Here is a 27,251-nt window from a genome sequence, read left to right on the forward strand (position 1 = left end):
ATAGCGGAAGTAGTGCCTATATTCAAAAAGGGAAGTAAAGCTGAACCAGGTAATTATAGACCAGTTAGTCTTACATCTATAGTGGGGAAAGTATTGGAAGGTATTCTAAGAGATAGTATTCAGAAGTTCCTTGAAACCAATAAGGTCATTAAAAGGAATCAACATGGGTTTATGAAGGACAGATCCTGTCAAACCAACTTACTTGGCTTTTATGAAACAGTAAGCGCAAACCTAGATCAGGGTAAAGACGTGGATGTAATCTTTTTAGACTTTGCCAAAGCGTTTGATACTGTACCACACATGAGACTTATATACAAGCTACAAGAATCAGGGCTAGGAAGCACAATATGCACTTGGGTCAAAAACTGGTTAGATAATAGGAAGCAGCGCGTTGTGGTTAATGGATATTTTTCAACTTGGACTGAAGTGCTAAGTGGTGTGCCGCAAGGCTCAGTATTAGGACCGCTATTGTTCAATATTTTCATTAACGACCTAACAGAAGGTCTAGAGAGCATGGTGTCAATTTTTGCAGATGATACCAAATTGTGTAAGGCTATAAATACAGAGGAGGATGCCGAGTCTCTTCAGAACGACTTAGTTAAATTAGAAGCATGGGCAGCCAAATGGAGAATGCGCTTCAACACAGACAAGTGTAAGGTAATGCACTGTGGTAACAAGAACAAAAATTACACCTACCTACTAAATGGGGTAAAACTAGGGGATTCTGTACTGGAAAATGACTTAGGTGTCCTCATAGATAGCAAGCTAAGCAGTAGTACCCAAAGTAGGACTGCAGCAAAGAAGGCTAATAAGATATTAGCATGCATAAAACGGGGCATTGATGCTAGGGACAAGAGTATTATACTCCCGTTATATAAATCACTAGTGAGGCCACACCTTGAATACTGTGTACAGTTCTGGGCACCGTACTACAAAAAGGATATCCTGGAGCTTGAAAAGGTACAAAGGAGGGCGACCAAACTAATTAAGGGCATGGAGACGATGGAATACAAGGAAAGGCTTGAAAGACTAGGCATGTTTACATTGGAAAAGCGGAGACTAAGAGGGGATATGATCAACATCTACAAATATATAAGGGGACAATACTCAGAGCTTGCGCGGGACCTGTTTTTGGTTAGATCAACACAGAGGACTCGTGGACACTCGCTCAGGTTAGAGGAGAGGAGATTCCGCACAATACGGCGTAAAGGCTTTTTCACGGTAAGGACAATACGTGTTTGGAATTCCCTGCCCGAGGGAGTTGTAATGGCGGAATCTGTCAACACCTTTAAGAATGGGTTAGATAAATTCCTATTGGATAAGGATATCCAGGGGTATGGTGCATAGTCATGCATTATAGTTACTATTTAGTCAAATCATCATGCAGAGGACACCACAAATAGGTTGAACTCGATGGACAATTGTCTTTTTTCAACCTCAGATACTATGTTACTATGTTACTATAGAATGTAGATGGATAGTATACTTAATGAATGACGACACAGAGGTAGGTACAGCAGTGGCCTACCGTACTGCTATATATAGTATACTGGTGGTCACTGTGTCAGCAAACTGCAAAACTAAAATGCACCTAAGGTCTAGAATGTAGATGGATAGTATACTTAATGAATGACGACACAGAGGTAGGTACAGCAGTGGCCTACCGTACTGCTATATATAGTATACTGGTGGTCACTGTGTCAGCAAACTGCAAAACTAAAATGCACCACAGGTATAGAATGTAGATGGATAGTATACTTAATGAATGACGACACAGAGGTAGGTACAGCAGTGGCCTACCGTACCGTACTGCTATATATAGTATACTGGTGGTCACTGGTCAGCAAAACTCTGCACTGTACTCCTCCTATATATTATTAATTATACTGGTGGTCCCCAGTCCCCACAATAAAGCAGCACACTGAGCACAGATATGGAGTGTTTTTCAGGCAGACAACGTATACTGGTGGTCACTGTCAGCAAAACTCTGCACTGTACTCCTGCTATATAATACAGCTGCTCCCCAGTCCCCACAATTAAGCAGTGTGAGCACAGATATATTATGCAGCACACTGAGCACAGATATGGTATGGAGCATTTTTTTTCAGGCAGAGAACGGATAAAAACTGGTGGTCACTTATCAGCAAAACTCTGCACTGTACTCCTCCTAACAGCTGCTCCCCAGTCCTCCCCACAATTAAGCAATAAAGCAATCAAGTTCAACAATAAACGGAGAGGACGCCAGCCACGTCCTCTCCCTATCATCTCCAATGCACGAGTGAAAATGGCGGCGACGCGCGGCTGCTTATATAGAATCCGAATCTCGCGAGAATCCGACAGCGGGATGATGACGTTCGGGCGCGCTCGGGTTAGCCGAGCAAGGCGGGAAGGTTCGAACCTGCCTCGGACCCGTGTAAAAAGGGTGAAGTTCGGGGGGGTTCGGTTTCCGAGAAACCGAACCCGCTCATCTCTACTATACAGTGAGGACCTCCACTGCGCTCAGTGAATGGTCATCATTGGTACTTTTAGCCTCAGACCGTTTACCCCTTGGTGCAAAGCACAAAAGTGTAACCTGAAGGAAAACTCCCAAAGGGAAGAGGGGTGTGTGTCACACATAAAACGCAGATTACGCTCACCAGAGGCACTCTTGTCCATTTTGATGGTTGAATGATCCTGATAGCAATAACTGCCGATAAACACAAAACAATAGCTGTAATACACTCTAGCGTGTGCCACCCACAATAACCTGGATACTCATATGATACTTCAGAGACCTACCTCTTGCCGACATGGTGAACAACAACAATAGCCATCTGGGTGTAGTCACCAATACCTTTACAAGAAATGCAGTAACAATTACAGCATTACAGTGCAAAGCAATACAGTGATCACAAGCAGGTATCTTGCCCACAGTCTACATTTGATGTGGGCCTGACTGTGGGATATGATAACTGGGTAAGTTGCTTAAACACAAGACAGATCCTATCAGTGGGGACTGCAGATAGGGCTGGCCGTGTGGGCCAGTACAATAAACAACCAGGTCTACTGCCTGCCCAGCAATGGCCTTCCTCTTCTAAAGGTCCTATTGCCCACACCCTTATGGCTGCCTAACAGGGGTCAGTACAATACTACCTAGGGCCTACTGCCTGCCTGCCCTCTCGTCTGAAGGTACTATTGCCCACAGCCCCACAGGCCTTATTCCTAAATAACAGGAGCCAATACAATACTGTCTAGGGCCTACTGCCCTTTGTGGCTCTGGCCTTTTACCTACCTAAACAGTATACACAATCATATAGAACCTAGGGGGTCATTCCGAGTTGATTGCTAGCTGCCGTTGTTTGCAGCGCAGCGATCAGGCTAAAAATTGGCACTTCTGCGCATGCGTATGCGGCTCAATTCGCACGCACGACGTACTTTCACAAAAGCCGATGCAGTTTCACACAAGGTCTAGCGACGCTTTTCAAACGCACTGCTGGCCGCAGAGTGATTGACAGGAAGTGGGTGTTTCTGGGTGGTAACTGACCGTTTTCGGGCAGTGTGTGTAAAAACGCAGGCGTGTCAGATACAAACGCAGGTGTGCCTGGAGAAACGCAGGTGTGGCTGGCCGAACGCAGGGCGTGTTCGTGACGTCAAAACAGGAACTAAACAGTCTGAAGTGATCGCAAGCTAGGAGTAAGTCTCGAGCTGCTCAGAAACTGCACAATCTTTTTTTGTAGCAGCGCTTCGAACCTTTCGTTCGCACTTCTGCTAAGCTAAGATACACTCCCAGAGGGTGGCGGCTTAGCGTTTGCACGGCTGCTAAAAGCAGCTAGCGAGCGAACAATTCGGAATGAGGGCCCTAGTGCCAAACGATGCTAATGCCTGCGTCCTAGTGCCAAAATCAACAGTGCCCAAGGCCTAGCGCCGATTAACAATGGCAACAGCCTAGCTCCGGAATTAACAGTTCCAAAGGCCTAGCACCCATTACCAATTAAAAGACTTAGCGCTCTATTGGAAGGTTAAAACTAATACTTCCCTTTTAAATTTCTCCTGGACCCATGAGTTTCATCAATATGAGGTGGGTTTCTCCAGAAGGTCTATAGAAGGTAAAAAAATCAATAAAATATGGTGTGAGACCTTTCAATTAGGTAAAAGCAACTTTTGAGCTAGAAAATCCCGGCAATTAATATGGGGAGTGGTTTCTTATCATTAAAGGTTCACCACGTGTATTGCAATGAGAAGAATGCTCACTTTTTCTCTTACATGAGAATTAAGTGATGACTCGTATAAAGGTACTTTTACTGCATAAATGCTCACATGTAAACAATGGTTTTTTGATTAATCTTAGTCCCCTTGGGATCATTTTATGTTCCAAATATCTGCTCAAGGTGGTACTCTCCCACCATTGTTTTTTCCCCGAAATTTCTAATTTTTCAAGTTCTAGATATAGGGGTATATTCAATTAAAGTCGGATCCATTCCGACATGTATTTGTCGGAATGGATCCGACAACCCCTATTCAATACCCATCTTGATTCGACTTTTTCAAGTCGAATTAAGATGGGACACAGAGGAGGAGAGGGGGGCGAGCCGCGGGGGGACAGCCGGCAGGCATACAGGAGACATCAGCACTACGATCAGCGCTACCATAGCGCTGAAGCAGGATGTCACTCACCCGCCCGACCTCACGGCAGCTTCCACCTGGCTCCAGCAGTGTGCTGGAGCCGGGTGGAAGCTGCCGTGAGGTCGGGCGGGTGGGTGACATCCAGCTGCAGCGCTGATCGTAGCGCTGATCTCCTGTATACCCGCCGGCTGTCCCCCCGTCTCCATCCCCCCTCGCCTCCTCCGGGTCCATCTCATTCCGACATCATTTTGATGTCGGATTGAGGTAGTCAAAAAGGGGGCCAAAACCTGTCGGATTTGGCCCCGTTTTCGACATCAACACTTGGATCGGCAGCTATTCCGCCGATCCACGTGCTTTTCGACAAGTCGAATACCTCGACTTGTCGAAAAGCTCTGTATAAGTTGAATCAGGATTCGACCTTAAAAAGTCGAAAACTGCCGTCTTTTCGACAGACGGCAGTTTTCGACTGCAATTGAATATACCCCATAGTTTACAGAAATTATATTCCGATGCTTCTGCTTCTTCACAATATATCTCCCTATTATTCAGTAGGTACATCTCTAGGTGCTTCACTCTTTCTTCTTTACTTAGCACCATTTTGGACTTTGACCATGTTAATTGTGTGATGTCAGTTAAATAGCTGAGCTAGCTGCAGTGCTATTTGAGGTGTATATATATATATATATATATATATATATATATCATACTTGCCTACCTGACCCTCTCCATGAGGGAGAAAATGCTCTGTTACTGGACTTTCCTGGTAATGTATGATTGCCATCACCTGTGGTGAAACACCTTTCTTATCAATTATCTAGCTCACCACAGGTGATGGCAATCATACATTACCAGGAAAGTCCAGGAACAGAGCATTTTCTCCCTCATGGAGAGGGTCAGGTAGGCAAGTATGATAGATATATATATATATATATATATATATATATATGTGATGAGCGGGTTCGGTTCCTCGGAATCCGAACCCGCCCGAACTTCACCTTTTTTTACACGGGTCCGAGCGTCTCGGATCCTCCCGCCTTGCTCGGTTAACCCGAGCGCGCCCGGACGTCATCATCCCGCTGTCGGATTTTCGCGAGGCTCGGATTCTATCGCGAGACTCGGATTCTATATAAGGAGCCGCGCGTCGCCGCCATTTTCACACGTGCATTGAGATTGATAGGGAGAGGACGTGGCTGGCGTCCTCTCCGTTTAGAATAGATAGAGAGTGAGACACTTGATTTACTGGAGCATTAGGAGGAGTACTCAGAGAGTGCAGAGTTTTGCTGATAGTTATACTAGTGACTGACCACCTGTGCAGTTTTATTTATTTTTATTATTTAATATAATCCGTTCTCTGCCTGAAAAAAAACGATACACAGTCACATACCATATCTGTGCTCAGCCTCAGTGTGCTGCATCATCTATGTATATCTGACTGTGCTGAGTGCTCACTGCTCACACAGCTTAATTGTGGGGGAGACTGGGGAGCAGTTATAGCAGGAGTACATATTTAACAGTGCACACTTTTGCTGCCAGAGTGCCACTGCCAGTGTGACTGACCAGTGACCACCAGTATATTGTGATTGTCTGCCTGAAAAAGTTAAACACTCGTCGTGTGGTGTTTTTATTCTATAAACGCATTCTGCTGACAGTGTCCAGCAGGTCCGTCATTATATAATATATACCTGTCCTGCAGTAGTGATATATATATATATTTTATATCATTATCATCCAGTCTATACTAGCAGCAGACGCAGTACGGTAGTCCACGGCTGTAGCTACCTCTGTGTCGGCAGTCGCTCGTCCATCCATAATTATATACCTACCTGTGGTGTTTTTTTTTTTTCTATCTTCTTCATACTGGTAGTTTACTTTAGGAGTCTGCAGTGCTGACAGTGTCCAGCAGGTCCGTCATTATATAATATATACCTGTCCTGCAGTAGTGATATATATATATTTTTTATATCATTATCATCCAGTCTATACTAGCAGCAGACGCAGTACGGTAGTCCACGGCTGTAGCTACCTCTGTGTCGGCAGTCGCTCGTCCATCCATAATTGTATACCTACCTGTGGTGTTTTTTTTTTTTTTCTATCTTCTTCATACTAGTAGTTTACTTTAGGAGTCTGCAGTGCTGACAGTGTCCAGCAGGTCCGTCATTATATAATATATACCTGTCCTGCAGTAGTGATATCTATATATTTTTTATATAATTATCATCCAGTCTATACTAGCAGCAGACGCAGTACGGTAGTCCACGGCTGTAGCTACCTCTGTGTCGGCAGTCGCTCGTCCATCCATAATTGTATACCTACCTGTGGTGGTTTTTTTTTTTCTATCCTCTTCATACTAGTAGTTTACTTTAGGAGTCTGCAGTGCTGACAGTGTCCAGTAGGTCCGTCATTATATAATATATACCTGTCCTGCAGTAGTGATATATATATATTTTTTATATCATTATCATCCAGTCTATACTAGCAGCAGACGCAGTACGGTAGTCCACGGCTGTAGCTACCTCTGTGTCGGCAGTCGCTCGTCCATCCATAATTGTATACCTACCTGTGGTGTTTTTTTTTTTTTCTATCTTCTTCATACTAGTAGTTTACTTTAGGAGTCTGCAGTGCTGACAGTGTCCAGCAGGTCCGTCATTATATAATATATACCTGTCCTGCAGTAGTGATATATATATATTTTTTATATCATTATCATCCAGTCTATACTAGCAGCAGACGCAGTACGGTAGTCCACGGCTGTAGCTACCTCTGTGTCGGCAGTCGCTCGTCATCCATAAGTATACTAGTATCCATCCATCTCCATTGTTTACCTGAGGTGCCTTTTAGTTGTGCCTATTAAAATATGGAGAACAAAAATGTTGAGGTTCCAAAAATAGGGAAAGATCAAGATCGACTTCCACCTCGTGCTGAAGCTGCTGCCACTAGTCATGGCCAGGACGATGAAATGCCATCAACGTCGTCTGCCAAGGCCGATGCCCAATGTCATAGTACAGAGCATGTAAAATCCAAAACACCAAATATCAGTAAAAAAAGGACTCAAAAATCTAAAATAAAATTGTCGTCGGAGAAGCGTAAACTTGCCAATATGCCATTTACCACACGGAGTGGCAAGGAACGGCTGAGGCCCTGGCCTATGTTCATGGCTAGTGGTTCAGCTTCACATGAGGATGGAAGCACTCAGCCTCTCGCTAGAAAAATGAAAAGACTCAAGCTGGCAAAAGCACAGCAAAGAACTGTGCATTCTTCGAAATCACAAATCCACAAGGAGAGTCCAATTGTGTCGTTTGCGATGCCTGACCTTCCCAACACTGGACGTGAAGAGCATGCGCCTTCCACCATTTGCACGCCCCCTGCAAGTGCTGGAAGGAGCACCCGCAGTCCAGTTCCTGATAGTCAGATTGAAGATGTCAGTGTTGAAGTACACCAGGATGAGGAGGATATGGGTGTTGCTGGTGCTGGGGAGGAAATTGACCAGGAGGATTCTGATGGTGAGGTGGTTTGTTTAAGTCAGGCACCCGGGGAGACACCTGTTGTCCGTGGGAGGAATATGGCCATTGACATGCCTGGTGAAAATACAAAAAAAATCAGCTCTTCGGTGTGGAAGTATTTCAACAGAAATGCGGACAACATTTGTCAAGCCGTGTGTTGCCTTTGTCAAGCTGTAATAAGTAGGGGTAAGGACGTTAACCACCTCGGAACATCCTCCCTTATACGTCACCTGCAGCGCATTCATCATAAGTCAGTGACAAGTTCAAAAACTTTGGGCGACAGCGGAAGCAGTCCACTGACCAGTAAATCCCTTCCTCTTGTAACCAAGCTCACGCAAACCACCCCACAAACTCCCTCAGTGTCAATTTCCTCCTTCCCCAGGAATGCCAATAGTCCTGCAGGCCATGTCACTGGCAATTCTGACGAGTCCTCTCCTGCCTGGGATTCCTCCGATGCATCCTTGCGTGTAACGCCTACTGCTGCAGGCGCTGCTGTTGTTGCTGCTGGGAGTCGATGGTCATCCCAGAGGGGAAGTCGTAAGACCACTTTTACTACTTCCACCAAGCAATTGATTGTCCAACAGTCCTTTGCGAGGAAGATGAAATATCACAGCAGTCATCCTGCTGCAAAGCGGATAACTGAGGCCTTGGCATCCTGGGCGGTGAGAAACGTGGTTCCGGTATACATCATTACTGCAGAGCCAACTAGAGACTTGTTGGAGGTACTGTGTCCCCGGTACCAAATACCATCTAGGTTCCATTTCTCTAGGCAGGCGATACCGAAAATGTACACAGACCTCAGAAAAAGACTCACCAGTGTCCTAAAAAATGCAGTTGTACCCAATGTCCACTTAACCACGGACATGTGGACAAGTGGAGCAGGGCAGGCTCAGGACTATATGACTGTGACAGCCCACTGGGTAGATGTATGGACTCCCGCCGCAAGAACAGCAGCAGCAGCACCAGTAGCAGCATCTCGCAAACGCCAACTCTTTCCTAGGCAGGCTACGCTTTGTATCACCGCTTTCCAGAATACGCACACAGCTGAAAACCTCTTACGGCAACTGAGGAAGATCATCGCGGAATGGCTTACCCCAATTGGACTCTCCTGTGGATTTGTGGCATCGGACAACGCCAGCAATATTGTGTGTGCATTAAATCTGGGCAAATTCCAGCACGTCCCATGTTTTGCACATACCTTGAATTTGGTGGTGCAGAATTATTTAAAAAACGACAGGGGCATGCAAGAGATGCTGTCGGTGGCCAGAAGAATTGCGGGACACTTTCGGCGTACAGGCACCACGTACAGAAGACTGGAGCACCACCAAAAACGCCTGAACCTGCCCTGCCATCATCTGAAGCAAGAAGTGGTAACGAGGTGGAATTCAACCCTCTATATGCTTCAGAGGTTGGAGGAGCAGCAAAAGGCCATTCAAGCCTATACAACTGAGCACGATATAGGAGGTGGAATGCACCTGTCTCAAGCACAGTGGAGAATGATTTCAACGTTGTGCAAGGTTCTGCAACCTTTTGAACTTGCCACACGTGAAGTCAGTTCAGACACTGCCAGCCTGAGTCAGGTCATTCCCCTCATCAGGCTTTTGCAGAAGAAGCTGGAGACATTGAAGGAGGAGCTAACACAGAGCGAATTCGCTAGGCATGTGGGACTTGTGGATGGAGCCCTTAATTCGCTTAACAAGGATTCACGGGTGGTCAATCTGTTGAAATCAGAGCACTACATTTTGGCCACCGTGCTCGATCCTAGATTTAAAACCTATCTTGGATCTCTCTTTCCAGCAGACACAAGTCTGCTGGGGTTCAAAGAACTGCTGGTGAGAAAATTGTCAAGTCAAGCGGAACGCGACCTGTCAACATCTCCTCCTTCACATTCTCCCGCAACTGGGGGTGCGAGGAAAAGGCTCAGAATTCCGAGCCCACCCGCTGGCGGTGATGCAGGGCAGTCTGGAGCGACTGCTGATGCTGACATCTGGTCCGGACTGAAGGACCTGACAATGATTACAGACATGTCGTCTACTGTCACTGCATATGATTCTCTCCCCATTGAAAGAATGGTGGAGGATTATATGAGTGACCGCATCCAAGTAGGCACGTCAGACAGTCCGTACTTATACTGGCAGGAAAAAGAGGCAATTTGGAGGCCCTTGCACAAACTGGCTTTATTCTACCTAAGTTGCCCTCCCACAAGTATGTACTCCGAAAGAGTGTTTAGTGCCGCCGCTCACCTTGTCAGCAATCGGCGTACGAGGTTACATCCAGAAAATGTGGAGAAGATGATGTTCATTAAAATGAATTATAATCAATTCCTCCGTGGAGACATTGACCAGCAGCAATTGCCTCCACAAAGTACACAGGGAGCTGAGATGGTGGATTCCAGTGGGGACGAATTGATAATCTGTGAGGAGGGGGATGTACACGGTGATATATCGGAGGATGATGATGAGGTGGACATCTTGCCTCTGTAGAGCCAGTTTGTGCAAGGAGAGATTAATTGCTTCTTTTTTGGTGGGGGTCCAAACCAACCCGTCATTTCAGTCACAGTCGTGTGGCAGACCCTGACACTGAAATGATGGGTTGGTTAAAGTGTGCATGTCCTGTTTATACAACATAAGGGTGGGTGGGAGGGCCCAAGGACAATTCCATCTTGCACCTCTTTTTTCTTTCATTTTTCTTTGCGTCATGTGCTGTTTGGGGAGTGCAGTGCCACTCCTAGATGGGCCAGGTGTTTGTGTCGGCCACTTGGGTCGCTTATCTTAGTCACACAGCTACCTCATTGCGCCTCTTTTTTTCTTTGCGTCATGTGCTGTTTGGGGGGTGTTTTTTGGAAGGGCCATCCTGCGTGACACTGCAGTGCCACTCCTAGATGGGCCAGGTGTTTGTGTCGGCCACTAGGGTCGCTTATCTTAGTCACACAGCTACCTCATTGCGCCTCTTTTTTTTCTTCTCTGCGTCATGTGCTGTTTGGGGAGTAGTTTTTTGAAGGGCCATCCTGCGTGACACTGCAGTGCCACTCCTAGATGGGCCAGGTGTTTGTGTCGGCCACTAGGGTCGCTTATCTTAGTCACACAGCTACCTCATTGCTCATCTTTTTTTTCTTCTTTGCGTCATGTGCTGTTTGGGGAGTAGTTTTTTGAAGGGCCATCCTGCGTGACACTGCAGTGCCACTCCTAGATGGGTCAGGTGTTTGTGTCGGCCACTTGGGTCGCTGAGCTTAGTCATCCAGCGACCTCGGTGCAAATTTTAGGACTAAAAATAATATTGTGAGGTGTGAGGTGTTCAGAATAGACTGAAAATGAGTGGAAATTATGGTTATTGAGGTTAATAATAATTTGGGATCAAAATGACCCCCAAATTCTATGATTTAAGCTGTTTTTTAGGGTTTTTTGAAAAAAACACCCGAATCCAAAACACACCCGAATCCGACAAAAAAAAATTCGGTGAGGTTTTGCCAAAACGCGTTCGAACCCAAAACACGGCCGCGGAACCGAACCCAAAACCAAAACACAAAACCCGAAAAATTTCCAGTGCTCATCACTAATATATATATATATATAGTTTAAAATGTAGGATATGACAGCTCTGCGCACGACGCCTTCTATTAACTCATATGTTGCTGCACGTGGTGTGTGAGGTATACCTCAGTACCTCTTAAATTATGTAGAAAACAAGGGGGGGGGGGAATACACCTTTGCGCAACATTAACTCACACTATAAACCTTTGCTGTGATTTATAAAAGGTGATGTTTTATTTTTGTTTTCATAGATAAAAATATATAATTCTTAAAGGTAAGAATGTGTACAGCGGTTGGCAAAAACCAAATACCGGATACCGTAAGTGCAGATCTGAATACATGCTTTGCCAACCAGTGTGTGTACAGCGGTTGGCGGAAGTGCATCATCGCATTACCGGAAGTTGCAATCCGGACGTCAAGACCCGTGATTTTTCTAGAGCAATTGATACCAGCTATAAAAAGGAGATCTGGGACAGAGGGGGATTACTCCACTTTCTCTTATGTCGTAGAGGATGCTGGGGTCCACATTAGTACCATGGGGTATAGACGGGTCCACTAGGAGACAGTGGCACTTTAAGAGTTTGAGAGTGTGGGCTGGCTCCTCCCTCTATGCCCCTCCTACCAGACTCGGTTTAGAAAATGTGCCTGGAGTGGCCGGTCACAGCTAGGGGAGCTCTCCAGAGTTTCTCTAGTAAAAGTTTTTTTAGAGTTTATTATTTTACAGGGAGGCTGCTGGCAACAGCCTCCCTGCTTCGTGGGACTTAGGGGGGGAGTAGTGTCCTGCCCTACGGGGTGAGAGCCACTATCTCCGCTGACAGGACACTGAGCTCCTGAGGGGATAGATCGTTAGCCGCCCCAGGCGACCGCTCACCCCAGCAGCATGCCGCCACCACCTAACAGAGCCAGAAGATGTTTGTGGTGAGTGAGTCACCGCCCCTCCTAGCAAGCGGGGAGCCGGTGTGAAGATGGCGGCAACGGGGTAGGAAGCGCTGTACTAACCGAGCTCCGGGGTTCAGCGGTACACAGTGCGGCGCTGTGAGGGGCGCCCTGAGCCAGCCCCTATACCCTAAACCGGTCAGCAAGCCTGTCAGGGTCCCGGGATCGCTGCCAGCAGAAATCCTCAAGCCAATATAATACAACGAAGAGCGGGAAGCAGCGACATGTTCAGGGGGCGGAGCTTCTCCTCAGTGCGGATCCAGCAGTGTTCAGCGCCATTTTCCTGCCTGCAGTTCCTGTGTAACAGGGCCGACAGGCACAGCTGTCCCTCCAAGCAACTCCAGCTATCCTGTGCGGTACCAGGGGGTTGTAGAAGGGAAGGGGAAGCTGTGTAAAGTCTGTGTAGTCTATTAAGGTACACAGACAGCGCTGGTAGTTTCATTAGTTCTACCTTAAAAAGCGCTGTGTGTGTGGGTTGGCTCCAATCTCGGTGTCTCTCTGTGGCATACTTGGGGGGAAACTGTGTCTGACATTTCCCTGTGTGTGGGTGTTTACTATCTCACATAGCCATGTCAAGGGACTCTGTGTCATATGCTGCAGAAGATGTTTCCTCTCAGGAGGGATCCATTCCATGTACACAGGATTGCAATGCTTTGTCTCAGATCCCTATTGTTGAACCTGAGTGGTTAACTTCTATCAAAGGAATGATCTCTCAGATCTCTACTAGGATAGCTAATACTAAGACTGAAACTCAGGTGTTGAAGAAGTCTATGACAGTTTGGTCAGGCTCTGTCCCTATTCCTGCAAAATCCCCTAGCATGTTCCCACAGAAACATGCACTTGTCCAAATTATGCAAGATGACACAGATACCGATTCTGATATTACAGACGGTGATGGGGACGTGCTGAGGTGGGCGGCATCCCTTGCAAAGGGGTTGCAACTCATGATTGAGGCCATTAGAGATGTGTTAAACATTAATGACACTACACCTGAGCAGGTTGAGGAGGCTTACTTAACTGATAATAAGAAAGCCCCGCTAACCTTTCCCGCGTCTAAAGAATTAAACACTATATTTGAAAAATCCTGGGAAAACCCGGAGAAAAAAATCCAGATCCCAAAAAGAGTTCTGGTTGCTTTTCCCTTCCCTGAGGAAGATAGGAAATCAATTTTTGACGCATCTGTCTCCAGACTGTCTAAAAAGGTGGATTTACCTGTCCCTGGTTCTACTGCATTGAAAGAACCAGCTGATCGTAAGATTGACACTACGTTCAAATCCGTATACACTGCTTCAGGAGTGGCCTTAAGGCCCACTATTGCCTGTGCATGGATTTCTAAAGCCATAGTAAAGTGGTCAGGCACATTACTAGAGGATTTGGATACAATGGATAGGAGTGACATTGAATTCTTTTTACGTAACATACAGGATTCCGCGGGGTTCATGGTGGAATCCATGAAAGACCTGGGTATGCTGACTGCACGGATATCCTCCATGTCGGTATCAGCTCGCAGGGGACTCTGGCTATGCCAATGGTCTGCAGATGCGGAATCCAGGAGAAGTGTGAAGAACCTACCCTACACAGGTCAGGATCTATTTGGGGAAGAGTTGGATGCGTGGATTTACACGGCAACTGCGGGTAAGTCACCATTCCTTCCCTCTGCTACTCCTTCTACGAAGAAACCGTTTTTTTCAGCTGTGTAGCAGTCCTTTCGGACCGCTAAAGACAAAAAAGCCCAAGCCTTCTACCACTTTCTTTAGAGGTGGTCGGGCAAAATCCAAAAAGCCTGCACCCGCAGGCTCCCAGGACCAGAGACCTGTTTCTGGTTCCTCAAAATCCTCAGCATGACAGTGGACCTCAAAGCCTGGAGGACGGGCTGGTGGGTGCGAGACTCAGACGTTTCAGCCACGTCTGGGTGTCATCCGGCCTGGATCCCTGGGTACAGGATATTGTGTCCCAGGGGTACAGACTGGAGTTTCAAGAACTCCTGCCTCACCGATTCTTCAAATCAGGCTTGCCAGCTTTGCTGACAGACAGGGCTATCCTACAGGAAATCATCCTAAAATTGGAAAGATCACAGGTCATTGTCACAGTTCCACCTCATATGCAAAACAATGGTTATTATTCAAACCTTTTCGTGGTACCGAAACCGGATGGTTCGGTCAGACCAATTTTGAACTTGAAATCGCTGAACCCTTACACTCAGATTTGCATTGTTAGACAGTCACTATCAATTCCAGGCACTATCATTCGGCCTCTCCACAGCACCGAGGGTGTTCACCAAGGTGATGGCAGATATGATGGTTCTCCTCCGTAAACAGGGGGTGAACATAATCTTGTATCTGGACGATCTGCTGATAAAGGCATCGTCCAGGGAGAGGTTGTTGCAGTCCATTGTTCTCACGACTCATCTGCTCAGGGAACACGGTTGGATCCTGAATCTTCCAAAATCACATTTGGAGCTGACCAGGAGGTTGTCTTTTCTGGGAATGATCCTCGACACAGAAGTGCAGAGGGTGTTTCTTCCAGAGGAGAAAGCATTGGTGATACAAACAATGGTCCGGGATGTCCTGAAGCCAGCCCGGGTTTCGGTTCATCAGTGCATTCGCCTTCTGGGGAAGATGGTGGCCTCTTATGAGGCTCTACAGTACGGAAGGTTTCATGCTCGGCCATTCCAACTGGATCTCCTGGACAAGTGGTCGGGATCTCATCTACACATGCACCAGAGGATACGTCTGTCGAAAGCAAGGATTTCACTCCTCTGGTGGCTACAGATGCCTCACCTTCTGGAGGGCCGCAGGTTTGGGATTCAGGACTGGATCCGTCTAACCATGGATGTAAGTCTCCAGGGCTGGGGCGCAGTCACTCAAGGGTAAACCTTCCAAGGAAGGTGGTCAAGCCTGGAATCCAGCCTACCAATAAACATTCTGTAACGAAGAGCCATCTACAACGGTCTTCTCCAAACGGCCCATCTTCTGTGAGATCGAGCCAATGAAGTGCAGTCGGACAATGTAGCGACAGTGGCTTACATAAACCAACAGGGCGGAACGAAGAGCAGAGCTGCAATGTCAGAGGTAACAAGAATCATCCTCTGGGCAGAAAAACACGCTTTGGCGCTGTTAGCAATCTTCATTCTGGGAGTAGACAACTGGGAAGCGGACTTCCTCAGCAGACATCCAGGAGAGTGGGGACTCCATCCGGAAGTGTTCACGGAAGTAACAGATCTTTGGGGTGTGCCTCAAATCGACATGATGGCCACTCATTTCAACAAGAAGCTTCGGAGGTATTGTTCCAGGTCGAGGGACCCGCAAGCCGTGGCGGTGGACGCCCTAGTGACTCCGTGGGTGTTCCAGTCGGTGTACGTGTTTCCTCCACTTCCACTCATTCCAAGAGTTCTAAAACTCATAAAGGAGAACAAGAGTTCAGGCGATCCTCATTGCTCCAGACTGGCCAAGAAGGGCTTGGTACGTGGATCTTCTGGATCTACTGCTAGAAGAGCCGAGGCCTCTTCCTCTTTGGAAGCAGGGGCCGTTCGCTTATCAAGACTTACCATGGCTACGTTTCACGGCATGGAGGTTGAACACCAGATATTAGCTCGGAAGGGCATTCCGAACAAGGTTATTCCTACCCTGATACAGGCTAGGAAAGGAGTAACGTCTAAACATTACCATCGTATTTGGAAAAAATATGTATCTTGGTGTGAGTTCAAGAAGTTTCTTACGGTGGAGTTTCAACTGGGACGATTTCTCCTCTTCCTGCAAGCAGGTGTGGATATGGGCCTGAGGTTGGGATCCGTAAAGGTCCAGATTTCGGCCCTATCCATTTTCTTCCAGAAACAGTTGGCTTCCCTCCCGGAGGTTCAGACCTTTTTGAAAGGGGTTCTGCACATCCAGCCTCCCTTTATGCCGCCTACGGCACCATGGGATCTTTACGTGGTGTTGCAGTTTCTCCAATCGGATTGGTACGAGCCTCTACAGGAGGTTGAGGTCAAGTTTCTCACCTGGAAGGCTGTCACGTTGTTGGCCTTGACCTCTGCTAGACGTGTGTCGGAGCTGGGGGCTTTGTCTTGTAAGAGCCCCTACTTGATCTTCCATGAAGATAGAGCTGAGCTCCGGACACGTCAGCAGTTCCTTCCGAAGGATGTGTCGGCATTTCATATCAACCAACCTATTGTGGTGCCAGTTGCTACTGACTCCTCAATTTCATCAAAGTCCTTGATTGTTGTAAGGGCTCTGAAAATCTATGTGAAGAGGACTATTCGTCACAGAAAATCGGACTCTCTGTTTGTCCTCTATGATCCCAAGAAACTTGGGTGTCCTGCTTCTAAGCAGACGATCTCTCACTGGATCAGGTTCACTATCCGGCATGCATATTCTACGGCAGGATTGCCGTGTCCTACGTCGGTTAAGGTCCACTCTACTCGTAAGGTGGGTTCTTCCTGGGCGGCTGCCCGGGGTGTCTCGGCTTTACCGAACAGCTACTTGGTCGGGGTCGAACACGTTTGCAAAGTTCTACAAGTTCGATACCTTGACTGCTGAGCACCTGAAGTTTGGTCAATCAGTTCTGCAGGAGCCTCCGCGCTCTCCCTCCCGTTCTGGGAGCTTTGGTACATCCCCATGGTACTAATGTGGACCCCAGCATCCTCTAGGATGTAAGAGAAAATAGGATTTTAATTACCTACCGGTAAATCCTTTTCTCGTAGTCCGTAGATGATGTTGGGCGCCAGCCCAGCGCTTCGTTATCCTGCAGTGGTTACTTTGTTCAGTACTGCTTAGTTCTTGGTTTAGTACTGTTTTGTTACTTGGTTAAGTAATATTGTTCAGCCGTTGCTGATGTTTCAAGCTAGTTATCCTGGTTTGCCTGGTTTGTGTGAGCTGGTATGAATCTCGCCACTATCTGTGTAAAATCCTTCTCTCAAAGTTTTCCGTCTCCTCGGGCACAGTTTCTAGACTTAGTCTGGTAGGAGGGGCATAGAGGGAGGAGCCAGCCCACACTCTCTAACTCTTAAAGTGCCAGTGGCTCCTAGTGGACCCATCTGTACCCCATGGTACTAATGTGGACCCCAGTATCCTCTACGGACTACGAGAAAAGGATTTACCGGTAGGTAATTAAAACCCTATTTATACTGAGGAAGCCCCTTATAGAGGTAAAACGCATAGATAGGAGCAAAAGTCTGCCGGCAATTAGGATATTTGTACACCTAAAGGTAATAAAAAGTATACCTTGGACATTTACCTTATGATTTCTGCTGAATATATGTTGGAAGAATCCAGAGGACCCTAATATAGGGTAAACATAAAGAGATCGTAAAGCTGAAATTGTGTGATTTCATCTAGTTATAAGCTGTAAAGTTGACATACAATCAGAGCCGGATTAAGAGGGGGGTTCCGGGGATAAGTACCCCGGGCCCCCTTTTTTCAAAGGGCCCCCCGTCGCAGATCGGAACAGAGATCCGATCTGCGGTATTGTGCTGCACTCCCGGGAGCCGGTGCCACACGCAGCGGCAGGGCAGCTCAGCGATTGCTGTCCCTGGCGGCTCTGGCTCCAGGCTCCCGGCTCCACTGACCTATAGCGGATTTACCACTAAACGACAAAGGCAGTCGCTTAGGGCCCGGGGGTACCAAGGGGACCGCTGACTGGACTTTCATGGTGACTTTTCTGATTGCTGGCTACTCCTGGCAGGCAATATTTTTTGTCTGTTTCACTTCCCCGACTCCCGGCTAGCGCCTTTCGGAAGCTGGCCTCAGCAGACAACCAGAGTGAACTGGAGGGAGGCCCCACCTCCAGTTGCTCAAAGCTCGGCGCGGGCGTCTCACTCTCACTGATGGTGATTGCCTGGCTAGCATACGTTTGTCTGGCGCCTGACCCGACCCGCACCGCATCACCGCGGAAAAGGTCCCACTCCACCACCTGCCTCCTGAACTCTGGCCATACACGGATCCCCAGCAGCCTCTTCCGGATACACCAGATTGCAGCAGCAGCCGGAGACTGAGGGGCTGCTTAGGAGGCTGCCGTTGGTGTGCTCAGGGCCAGGATTTGCAGCAACCCTGGGTCAGTGTTTCCATACCCCAGCCCAGTGTCCTCCTCCCCTCAGCCCATTGCCCCCCAATCTCACAGACCCCCACCCTTTCCAATGTCTCCCTCTCCAGCCCAGTGTCTCCCACCATCTCACTCCCCCCACCACATCCCAGTGTCTCTCTCTAGCCCAGTGTCACCATCTCACCCCCCACCACATCCCAGTGTCTCTCTCTAGCCCAGTGTCACCATCTCACCCCCCACCACATCCAAGTGTCTCTATTCAGCCCAGTGTCACCATCTCACCCCCCCCCCCCACATCCAAGTGTCTCCGACCCTGCCAGCTTAGTGTCATCCTCCTCCCCTCCCTAACCAGCCCACTATCCATAGGCGTGCGCAGAGACTGACTGGAGGGTGCCACTCGGGACTCCCCCCCCCCCTCCATGGCATTATAGTGTTCTCTCACCTCCCCAGTCCTGGATATAGACTGCTCACCTGGGCCGCCCAGGTGAGCAGTCTTATGTCCCAGTGGAAGGGGTGGAGGACGCAATCAGTTATCTGGCAGAAGGGGGGAAGTCAGGAGCGGCACCCGCATGTCAGTCTCTGCGCACGCCTATGCCACTATCCCATCTCACTTCCACCTAGTACCCCCCAGCCAGTCCTGTCATAGTGTCCTCCCCTCAGTCATTCCAATGTCCTCCCTTCTCCAGCCTAGTGTTACACCTTCTCATCCAGCCTATTGTCCCCCTCCCTTTTGTACTTTCCCATCAGTGTATAAAATAAATTGTTTAAGTTTCAATATATAGGGCAGGATGTAATGGCGTCTGAGATCGCTGGAGGTGCGGGATGCCAGCTGATCTCGGACGTTTTTTTTTTTAAACAGGCATGATTTTGCATTATAAATGATTGCCCCTTTAAAAAAACATCCAAGATTGTCTAGCATAACATACCTCTGGCGATCTCGGACGCCATTACATACCTTAGTATTTTGTCACTGAATTCATAATTGGCATATTTTATACATAGTTATATATACATTGTTTTTTTATATTTATATAATGTGTTACTATTTAAGTATCTGGATTTTATTGAACTTCATATAAAGCCGGTGCAAATGCAGGATTTCCAGGGAGGGGGGGCGGTCTTCCATGCATGTTTGCTGGGCAAACGCAGGTTTCGTCAGGGGAAGCGGTGGGGAGTGAATTCCACACACGTTACATAGAACAAATACATGTACTGACACAAAGACACACATATATATATATATACATTATATATACACACATGGAACACATACATACAAACACATAGAATACACCTACACACATAGAACACAAACACACATAGCCCGTATACACCTACATATACACACACTTAGAACATGTACAAACACACATACATATAAAAATGCACACATAGAACACATAGAAACACACACACATACTGTAGGACACTTACATATGATGCGCCGTGACGGCATGCCCCATGCTGATGCTGTAACCGGGAGAGGTGTCCTCTGCCGGGCTTGCAGGAGCTCACTAGCCCAGACCAGCTCACAAGCCTGGACACTCTTCCTAATATTACCATGAGTCGCAAACTCATTTAAGAAAGGCCTGCGTGGGTAGGCAGTCAGCGGTCACCAGGAGAATTGTCAGTAAGCAGTCAGCAGGTAGGCGCTGCATAAACTGCAGTACAAAAGGGGACACTGAGCAGTGGTTCCGAGGGTGCCTGAAGGGAAAGTGCTGCAGCTAGCTGACGCTTCGGTCCCTGGTGAAGAGAAGAATTGATCTGGGACCTGGTTGGGGAGGGGGGGGGGTTCTGGGTACTCAGAAACTCACCCTGCGTGTGCTACTGTAAAAGGTGCTAGGGACATTAAAAAAAAAAATTGATTGGAAAAAAAATGCACAGGTGGATGATCTGTGGCGGTCAGTGATAAGGTGGACACAGCATTAATTGAAATAAATATAACTATAAAAATACTCTCATACAGCTACTTCCTTTGATAAAGTCTGCAGGACAGAAGAAACGCGTCAGGGGGATCTTAAATATTTATTTCAATTACTGCTCTGTCCACCTTATTGGAGCCAGCTTTCACCTACTGATGTGCCATCTGGTATATTATAAGGATCAGTGTTGAATATGAGTTTGAGGATACTCACCAAAAAAACGAAAATAAAAATAATAAATGTCACAGAGCTTTTTATTAGCTGGTGACATTTATTGTTACTCCTATAATTGATGGCTCAATATAAGGATTTCTGTTATACCCGTGTGTTATGGGCTGTGGTTATGGAGCATCTAAGTGGCAGCAGCTGTTACCATTATCGACTGTAGGTTAACGCATCATTTGTTGTGAACATACGCCTAGACGTGCCATTTTCCTTTATTTACCTTGAGCACCATCAACTCCCTGTGACAAGGACAATAGAAAGTTGGGAGGTACATTGTATGTTATTCACCGGGGTGAGGTCAGCACTAGGGCTAATGGTCTGCTGACCTCTCCAACATTTGCTTATGGCCATGTTTCTCTGGGGCCACTTTTGGAAATTTTTCCCAAATTCCCAAACCACCCCTGGCTGTCAGTAATTAGCACATTAGTACCACTGCCATCTACCTGCTACAATCGGGGCATACACTGACTGGGCAGGTGCACACATTAAAGATTATTTGAGTAAGTGGGGCCCCAAATCGTTGTCTTGCTTAGGGCCCCATGTGGTCAAAATCCTCCTCTGCCACTGACTCCACTGGAGGCTGGCGCCGCGCTGCCACGGCAGTTACTCACTGCCTGTGACGGAACTTAGGACAGCTGAGCGACGGCTCAGCTGTCCAGTAATGTGAGGAGCAGCAGCCTTGCGGCTCAGTCATTGTCTGATCGCAGGGTACACTGCAAGAGGAGGACAGCGCGTGGAGGCAGCAGCCAGCACCCATTCTCCTAGGCTACCTGTGCAAAAGCACATAAAACGTAAGGCTGCATTACGGTTTTTATATATATATATATATATATAATCACCAGTATGTTATGTATAAGTATGAGGCGGCACTCCAGGGTAAGTCAAGAATCCAGTGTATTAATAATTCAGCATAATTCCAAACATGTCAACGTTTCAAGGCCTGCAGACCTTTTCATCAGGACGTACAGTAAAGTCACTTTGCTGTACGTCCTGACGAAAAGGTCTGCAGACCTTGAAACGTTGACATGTTTGGAATTATGCTGAATTATTAATACACGGGATTCTTGACTTACCCTGGAGTGCCGCCTCATTCTTATACATAACATACTGGTGATTATTAATTTCTTTGGGAAGGCACCCTACATTATGAAGTTTTGTCCTGAGTGCCAAGCTACTCTGGTGTGTGTGTGTGTGTGTGTGTGTGTGTGTGTGTGTGTGTGTGTGTGTGTGTGTGTGTGTGTGTGTGTGTGTGTGTGTAATATAATATATTTAATTTTAGACCTTAGGGCCCCCTTTTTTTAAGTACCCCGGGCCCCCCGAAGCCTTAATCCGGCTCTGCATACAATAGACCAGCATTTGCAATTGGGTTCTGGAAGTAAACCGCTGCCCTAGGGTGTAGTACCAATCAGACAAAGGATTTTTTCCTATTTTATTTTTATATGTTATTGTCACTTGTCATAACAGTTGTATACCGGTATTAGGCATTTTATAAATATACCATTAATATAGCTTACCCTCTACCTTTAAGAATTATATATTTTTTTATCAATGAAAACAAAAATAAAACATTACCTTTTATAAATCATAACAAAGGTTTATAGTGCGAGTTATTGTTGCGCAAAGGTGTAACCCCGCTTGTTTTCTACATAATTTAAGAGGTACTGAGGTACTGTATACCTCACACACCATGTGCAGCAACATATGAGTTAATAGAAGGAGTAGAGCGCAAAGCTGTCATATCCTACATTTTAAACTATGGAGCAAAGTTGCCTATTGAGTTGACATGGATTATCCGGGAGACTCATGAATTTGGCTTTCCTGAACTGGTAACAGTAGGCAAGTTTCCTGCATCCATTGATTGCCACCCACAGCCACCTGCCTTCTGGGTGAAGTGGGTAGTCCAGGCAGCTTGATCGCACTAAATTGTATCATCATGGCCACGATAAGATCATGGCACCCCCACATACACCTCCCACCTGACTGCCTCCGGTAGGTAAATATGCTATGGAAACAAAGCCCCGTGGCACTCCATCATTTGTACTGGCCATTGGGTTTGCTTACAAATATGAATCAGGCCCTTTGTGGGTGCTTGTCAATACACGTGGCTGCTTTCCCAGATGAACAGCCACAGGCAAAGGTAACCATAGTAAGATGGAGAAACTGCACCTGCCATAGAGCTAGATCAAATTTTGATGGTGTGACTGATTATGGAGCATAAGGATGCACGAATCGGTATTACAGAGCTCACTGACGCTGAAAGTGGGCTTATCAGTCCTTGCGAATTCTACGATGTACAGAAGGGAAGGAGTTTGTAGGAACATTTGCAAAATATCACAGATTGCCAATAGTCGCTATTGCGTGTGCTGTTGCATAGGTTTTAGAATCTGCCCCTGTGTGTTTAACTGTGTGAGCAGTGATGGAATTAAGGCCCTCATTCCGAGTTGATCGGTCGCAAGGCGAATTTAGCAGAGTTACACACGCTAAGCCGCCGCCTACTGGGAGTGAATCTTGGCTTCTTAAAATTGCGACCGATGTATTCGCAATACTGCGATTACTAACTACTTAGCAGTTTCAGAGTAGCTCCAGACTTACTCTGCCTGTGCGATCATTTCAGTGCTTGTCGTTCCTGGTTGACGTCACAGACACACCCAGCGTTCGCCCAGGCACTCCCACCGTTTCCCCGGCCACTCCTGCGTTTTTTCCGGAAACGGTAGCGTTTTCAGCCACACGCCCCTGAAACGCCGTGTTTCCACCCAGTAACACCCATTTCCTGTCAATCACATTACGATCGCCGGAGCGATGAAAAAGCCGTGAGTAAAATTACTTTCTTCATAGTAAAGTTACTTGGCGCAGTCGCAGTGCGAACATTGCGCATGCGTACTAAGCGGATTTTCACTGCGATGCGATGAAAAATACCGAGCGAACAACTCGGAATGAGGGCCTAAATTGCTACGTATGGTTAGTGATATTTGAAAGTGACTCATCCTGCAACACTCACTGTGGCCACTAGATGTCATTAGTATATACCTATAGCAGTGGTTTCCAAACATTTTTTGAATCACAGCGCCCTAGAATATCAGAATTTGTTTCACGGCACCCCTAGGCCAAACATTTCTTATTGAGAAATTTAGAAAGAAATATTACATTAAGTAGATCGCGTTTTATATGTCATCCTTAGGGTCAGTTGTGTGGTGAGGGACAAGATTTGCTTGTTTGGCCACATATTTTATGACTGGCAGCCACCAGCACTGGTTTTGCCTATTATATTGACCATAAATAATTTGAATTGGCCCTGGACCACCAACCCAGGGCACCTCTGCAAGTGTCCCGAGGCACCCCAGGGAGCCAAGGCACACAGTTTGGGAACATCTGACCTATAGCTACTGTGCATCCTGTATCTATAGAGAAGTATTTGTCTTTGCTGGAGTGGATGTCTGGAGAAATCTTGCAATATAAGGCAGATGTAGTTATTTTTAGATGATTTATTTAAGAGTCTTTTCCCTTCCTGCAGGCATTCATTGGGTTTGGCTTCCTGTTCTGTACGCTCATGGCTGGACTGACCTGGACACAAGTGTGTGAGAGCCAGGTATATAACATTGTTATTATTATTAATGACACTTTTGTCATTATTTATCATATATATTGTATGTATACAACCAAACTAAAACAGACACATATTGAAATAACAGTTCATAAATTAAAATATATCTTCAATAATTAGCATAAACTATAACGATAAAAAGTTACACATCAGATCTTACTTTGAATGGGACATCATATATTGTAGATTTAAAACACCTGGTGAAATTCATGCATTTTATGTATTAGTAAGTAAGCACATTCTGTGTGTGATTAACCAAAGGGCTGACTTTTGGGCTTATTTATTAAAACATGCAGTAAGTTCCCAAATATTAACAATCCCTATTGCCACTTATATTTGCTGGGATATGCCAATTTTTATCGCCTTGACAATGACTCTGATAAGAGCCCATCCCAGCAATCAGGAAGAAGTGACACCAAGTGCTGCCAATAGCCCCTCCGCTCGCGTCCGTAAGGGGGCATGGCATCACTGTTGGCATCACTACAGGGTGTGGCCTCATGGGAAGTTCCTCATTTACATCACTCTAGGGGCGTGCCCAGCATCCCCGGAGATTCTGGGCTGACGCCGGAGACTAGTGTCTGCACTGTCGGCTCCTTCTCAGTGACAGGAGCAGGGCACTGCAGGATAATGTCACACTGCAGCACCCGAGTCCCGGAGACTGCAGAGGAACTGCCATTTTGGTGTCATCCCCTAGAACGGTGAGGTCCACACCCAAGACCACCATAGCGATGCCTCTGCTTCTACCTTCGACTTCTGTTGGAAAGCTGCACATGTGCAGCACAGCATAAGTCATGATGTGCTTAAGGACCTCCTGCAGCCCCTCAGAAGCTGATTGCACCCTTTACAGGTAATGGACTAATGCCATTGGAAGATTGTGTTAGCCCACACAGGCAAGACTTTCTCTTTGTGGCTCTTGCTGCGGGAGGTGTCATGTGGAAAGCAGGCAATATATCCTGCTTGCCTGTTTGGTACAATTAATGAATACTTAATTCTGCCCTTAAATAAAAAAAGACGCCCCCTTAATGTGCATACAACAATGCAGGTAACGGAATACAGCCTCTCACCAATACTCTGCAACCAGGACCCAATCCAGATCTAATAGTACAAAGCTAGAGCTCTCTTATAAAACACATTTACTGTGTGGCTTCAAATCACATTTTAGAAAAAATGTTATCGTTAAACACACACACACACACACACACACACACACACTATGCAGTCAAGTATGCTAGTCTTAAATTGCTTGGCATATGCGAAGGCGACAGTATTGCACATTATTAATTCCAATGTGAGACTATAACTTATTTTATTCCAAGAGCTGCCCGCCGCTGTATTGATCCCTGTCACTAAGCAGTGATGAATGAGACACTGCGGATACTTCTCTCTGATTAACAATGCTCTCTCAGATTCCTGCCTGGAAACAGAGCAGAGGGGACTGGGAGGGAGAGTGTAAGTGTGAGGATGGCTGAGACGCACACAAAATGGGTTATATCCCCAGAAAGTGGGTGAAGTGGGGCTGAGCAAACCACAGGCTTCACCAACTAATCTCTTGAAACCTTCTTCTGGCTTTATCAGCACGTATTAATCTGGATCCAGTGATCTCTGCCCAGTGTTTCATGCCGAAAGGATAATAACTTCATGTAATGGGCTCAGAAATAAGAACCAGTCACACATGTATTGTGTATATGAGTAATCAGATGTGTTACATAATTATCACACCTCCCAACATTTTGTAATTTGAAATCTAGACCCGAAGACGGGTCTGAAGGAGGGCATGGCCTCCTGGGAAAAGGCGTGGCCTCGCAACAGGGTTTCATCACTCTGTGGGGGGTGTCCAGCACTCCTGGAGATGCTGGGCTGTCCAAAGCCTCTCCCTGTACTGTGAACAGATGCCGCATCTATGCACACACTGCTCTGCTATACAATGAATGAAGTGTCATGTACATAGGACATTCCTGCTGAAAAGGGGCCCACAGTTAGTTGCCACCACTTTAGATACTAATGATTTATACTAGCGACCAAGGCCATCTTAACATATAGGCACACTGTGCAGCTGCCAAGGGCCCCACATTTTAGGGGCCTTCGAGCAGGGGTGGGTGGTGGTCCTCAGAGCAGTGAGGCAGCATTGTCTACCTGCCTCCCAGTCTGCAGCCAGACAGTGAATGGCAGTCAGCATGCTGATTAGTGGATGGCTGGAGCTATCCATCAATCAGACGGCTGACAGCCATTAATTTTATGGAAGTATATGAAGAGATGGTGCAGGCAGGGCCATATTAAGCCCTAAGGGGACCCAGGGCACTTAAGACAAGGGGATTCACCCCCACTCCTCCAGACCTCCACATCTTGTCAGCACCACCCCCACTTGTCATCCAGCCCACCCTCACTATGGGACTCCACAGTGCAAGTGCAGCTGTGTGTATATTAAAATTAAACCAATGGTGTATCATACCTCCCAACATTGGGAGAAGAGGAAGAGGGACACTATGACATGGCAAAGCCACGCCCGCCTGAAAAGGGGGTATGGTCTATAGAAAAGGGCGTGTCTTCATGGGAGCACTGCAATTGCGAGTCACGCCTCCATTTTTCATCACTATGGGGGCATGGCCAGTGCTCTGAGAGCTGCTGGCATGGCCCCTGTCCCTCCGTCTCTAGTGAAGGCAAAGCAGTGACTGACAGAATCCTCCCAACTGACCACCCCACCACAGGACACTGCGGCCCGCGGTTGGGACAGCGGGACAGTCCCAAAAAAATGTGACAGTCCTGCGAAAATCGGGACAGTTGGGAGGTATAGGTCGGTGTGTATATTAGATGTAAGCTAATCTCCTATATATTAGCCCAGATCTGTGACTTTGTGCCTCATTTGCTAACGCTGGGCGGAGTCACAACACTGGGCGGAGTT

The 27,251-nt window shown here is 46.9% G+C and overlaps 1 protein-coding gene across 2 annotated transcripts in view; it reads left to right on the forward strand.

Annotated features, from left to right (window-relative positions):
- Nucleotides 1-27,251, forward strand: part of TSPAN32 (tetraspanin 32) — a 165,696-nt gene that overhangs the window by 73,815 nt on the left and 64,630 nt on the right. For both annotated transcript variants that reach the window (XM_063944724.1, XM_063944725.1), the window contains exon 4: nt 24,263-24,337. In XM_063944724.1, the coding sequence (XP_063800794.1) occupies nt 24,263-24,337 (75 nt within the window). The remainder of the gene's footprint in view (nt 1-24,262; nt 24,338-27,251) is intronic.

The sequence above is a fragment of the Pseudophryne corroboree genome, chromosome 11 (assembly GCF_028390025.1).
Source record: "Pseudophryne corroboree isolate aPseCor3 chromosome 11, aPseCor3.hap2, whole genome shotgun sequence".
In the NCBI taxonomy this organism is placed as follows: domain Eukaryota; kingdom Metazoa; phylum Chordata; class Amphibia; order Anura; family Myobatrachidae; genus Pseudophryne; species Pseudophryne corroboree.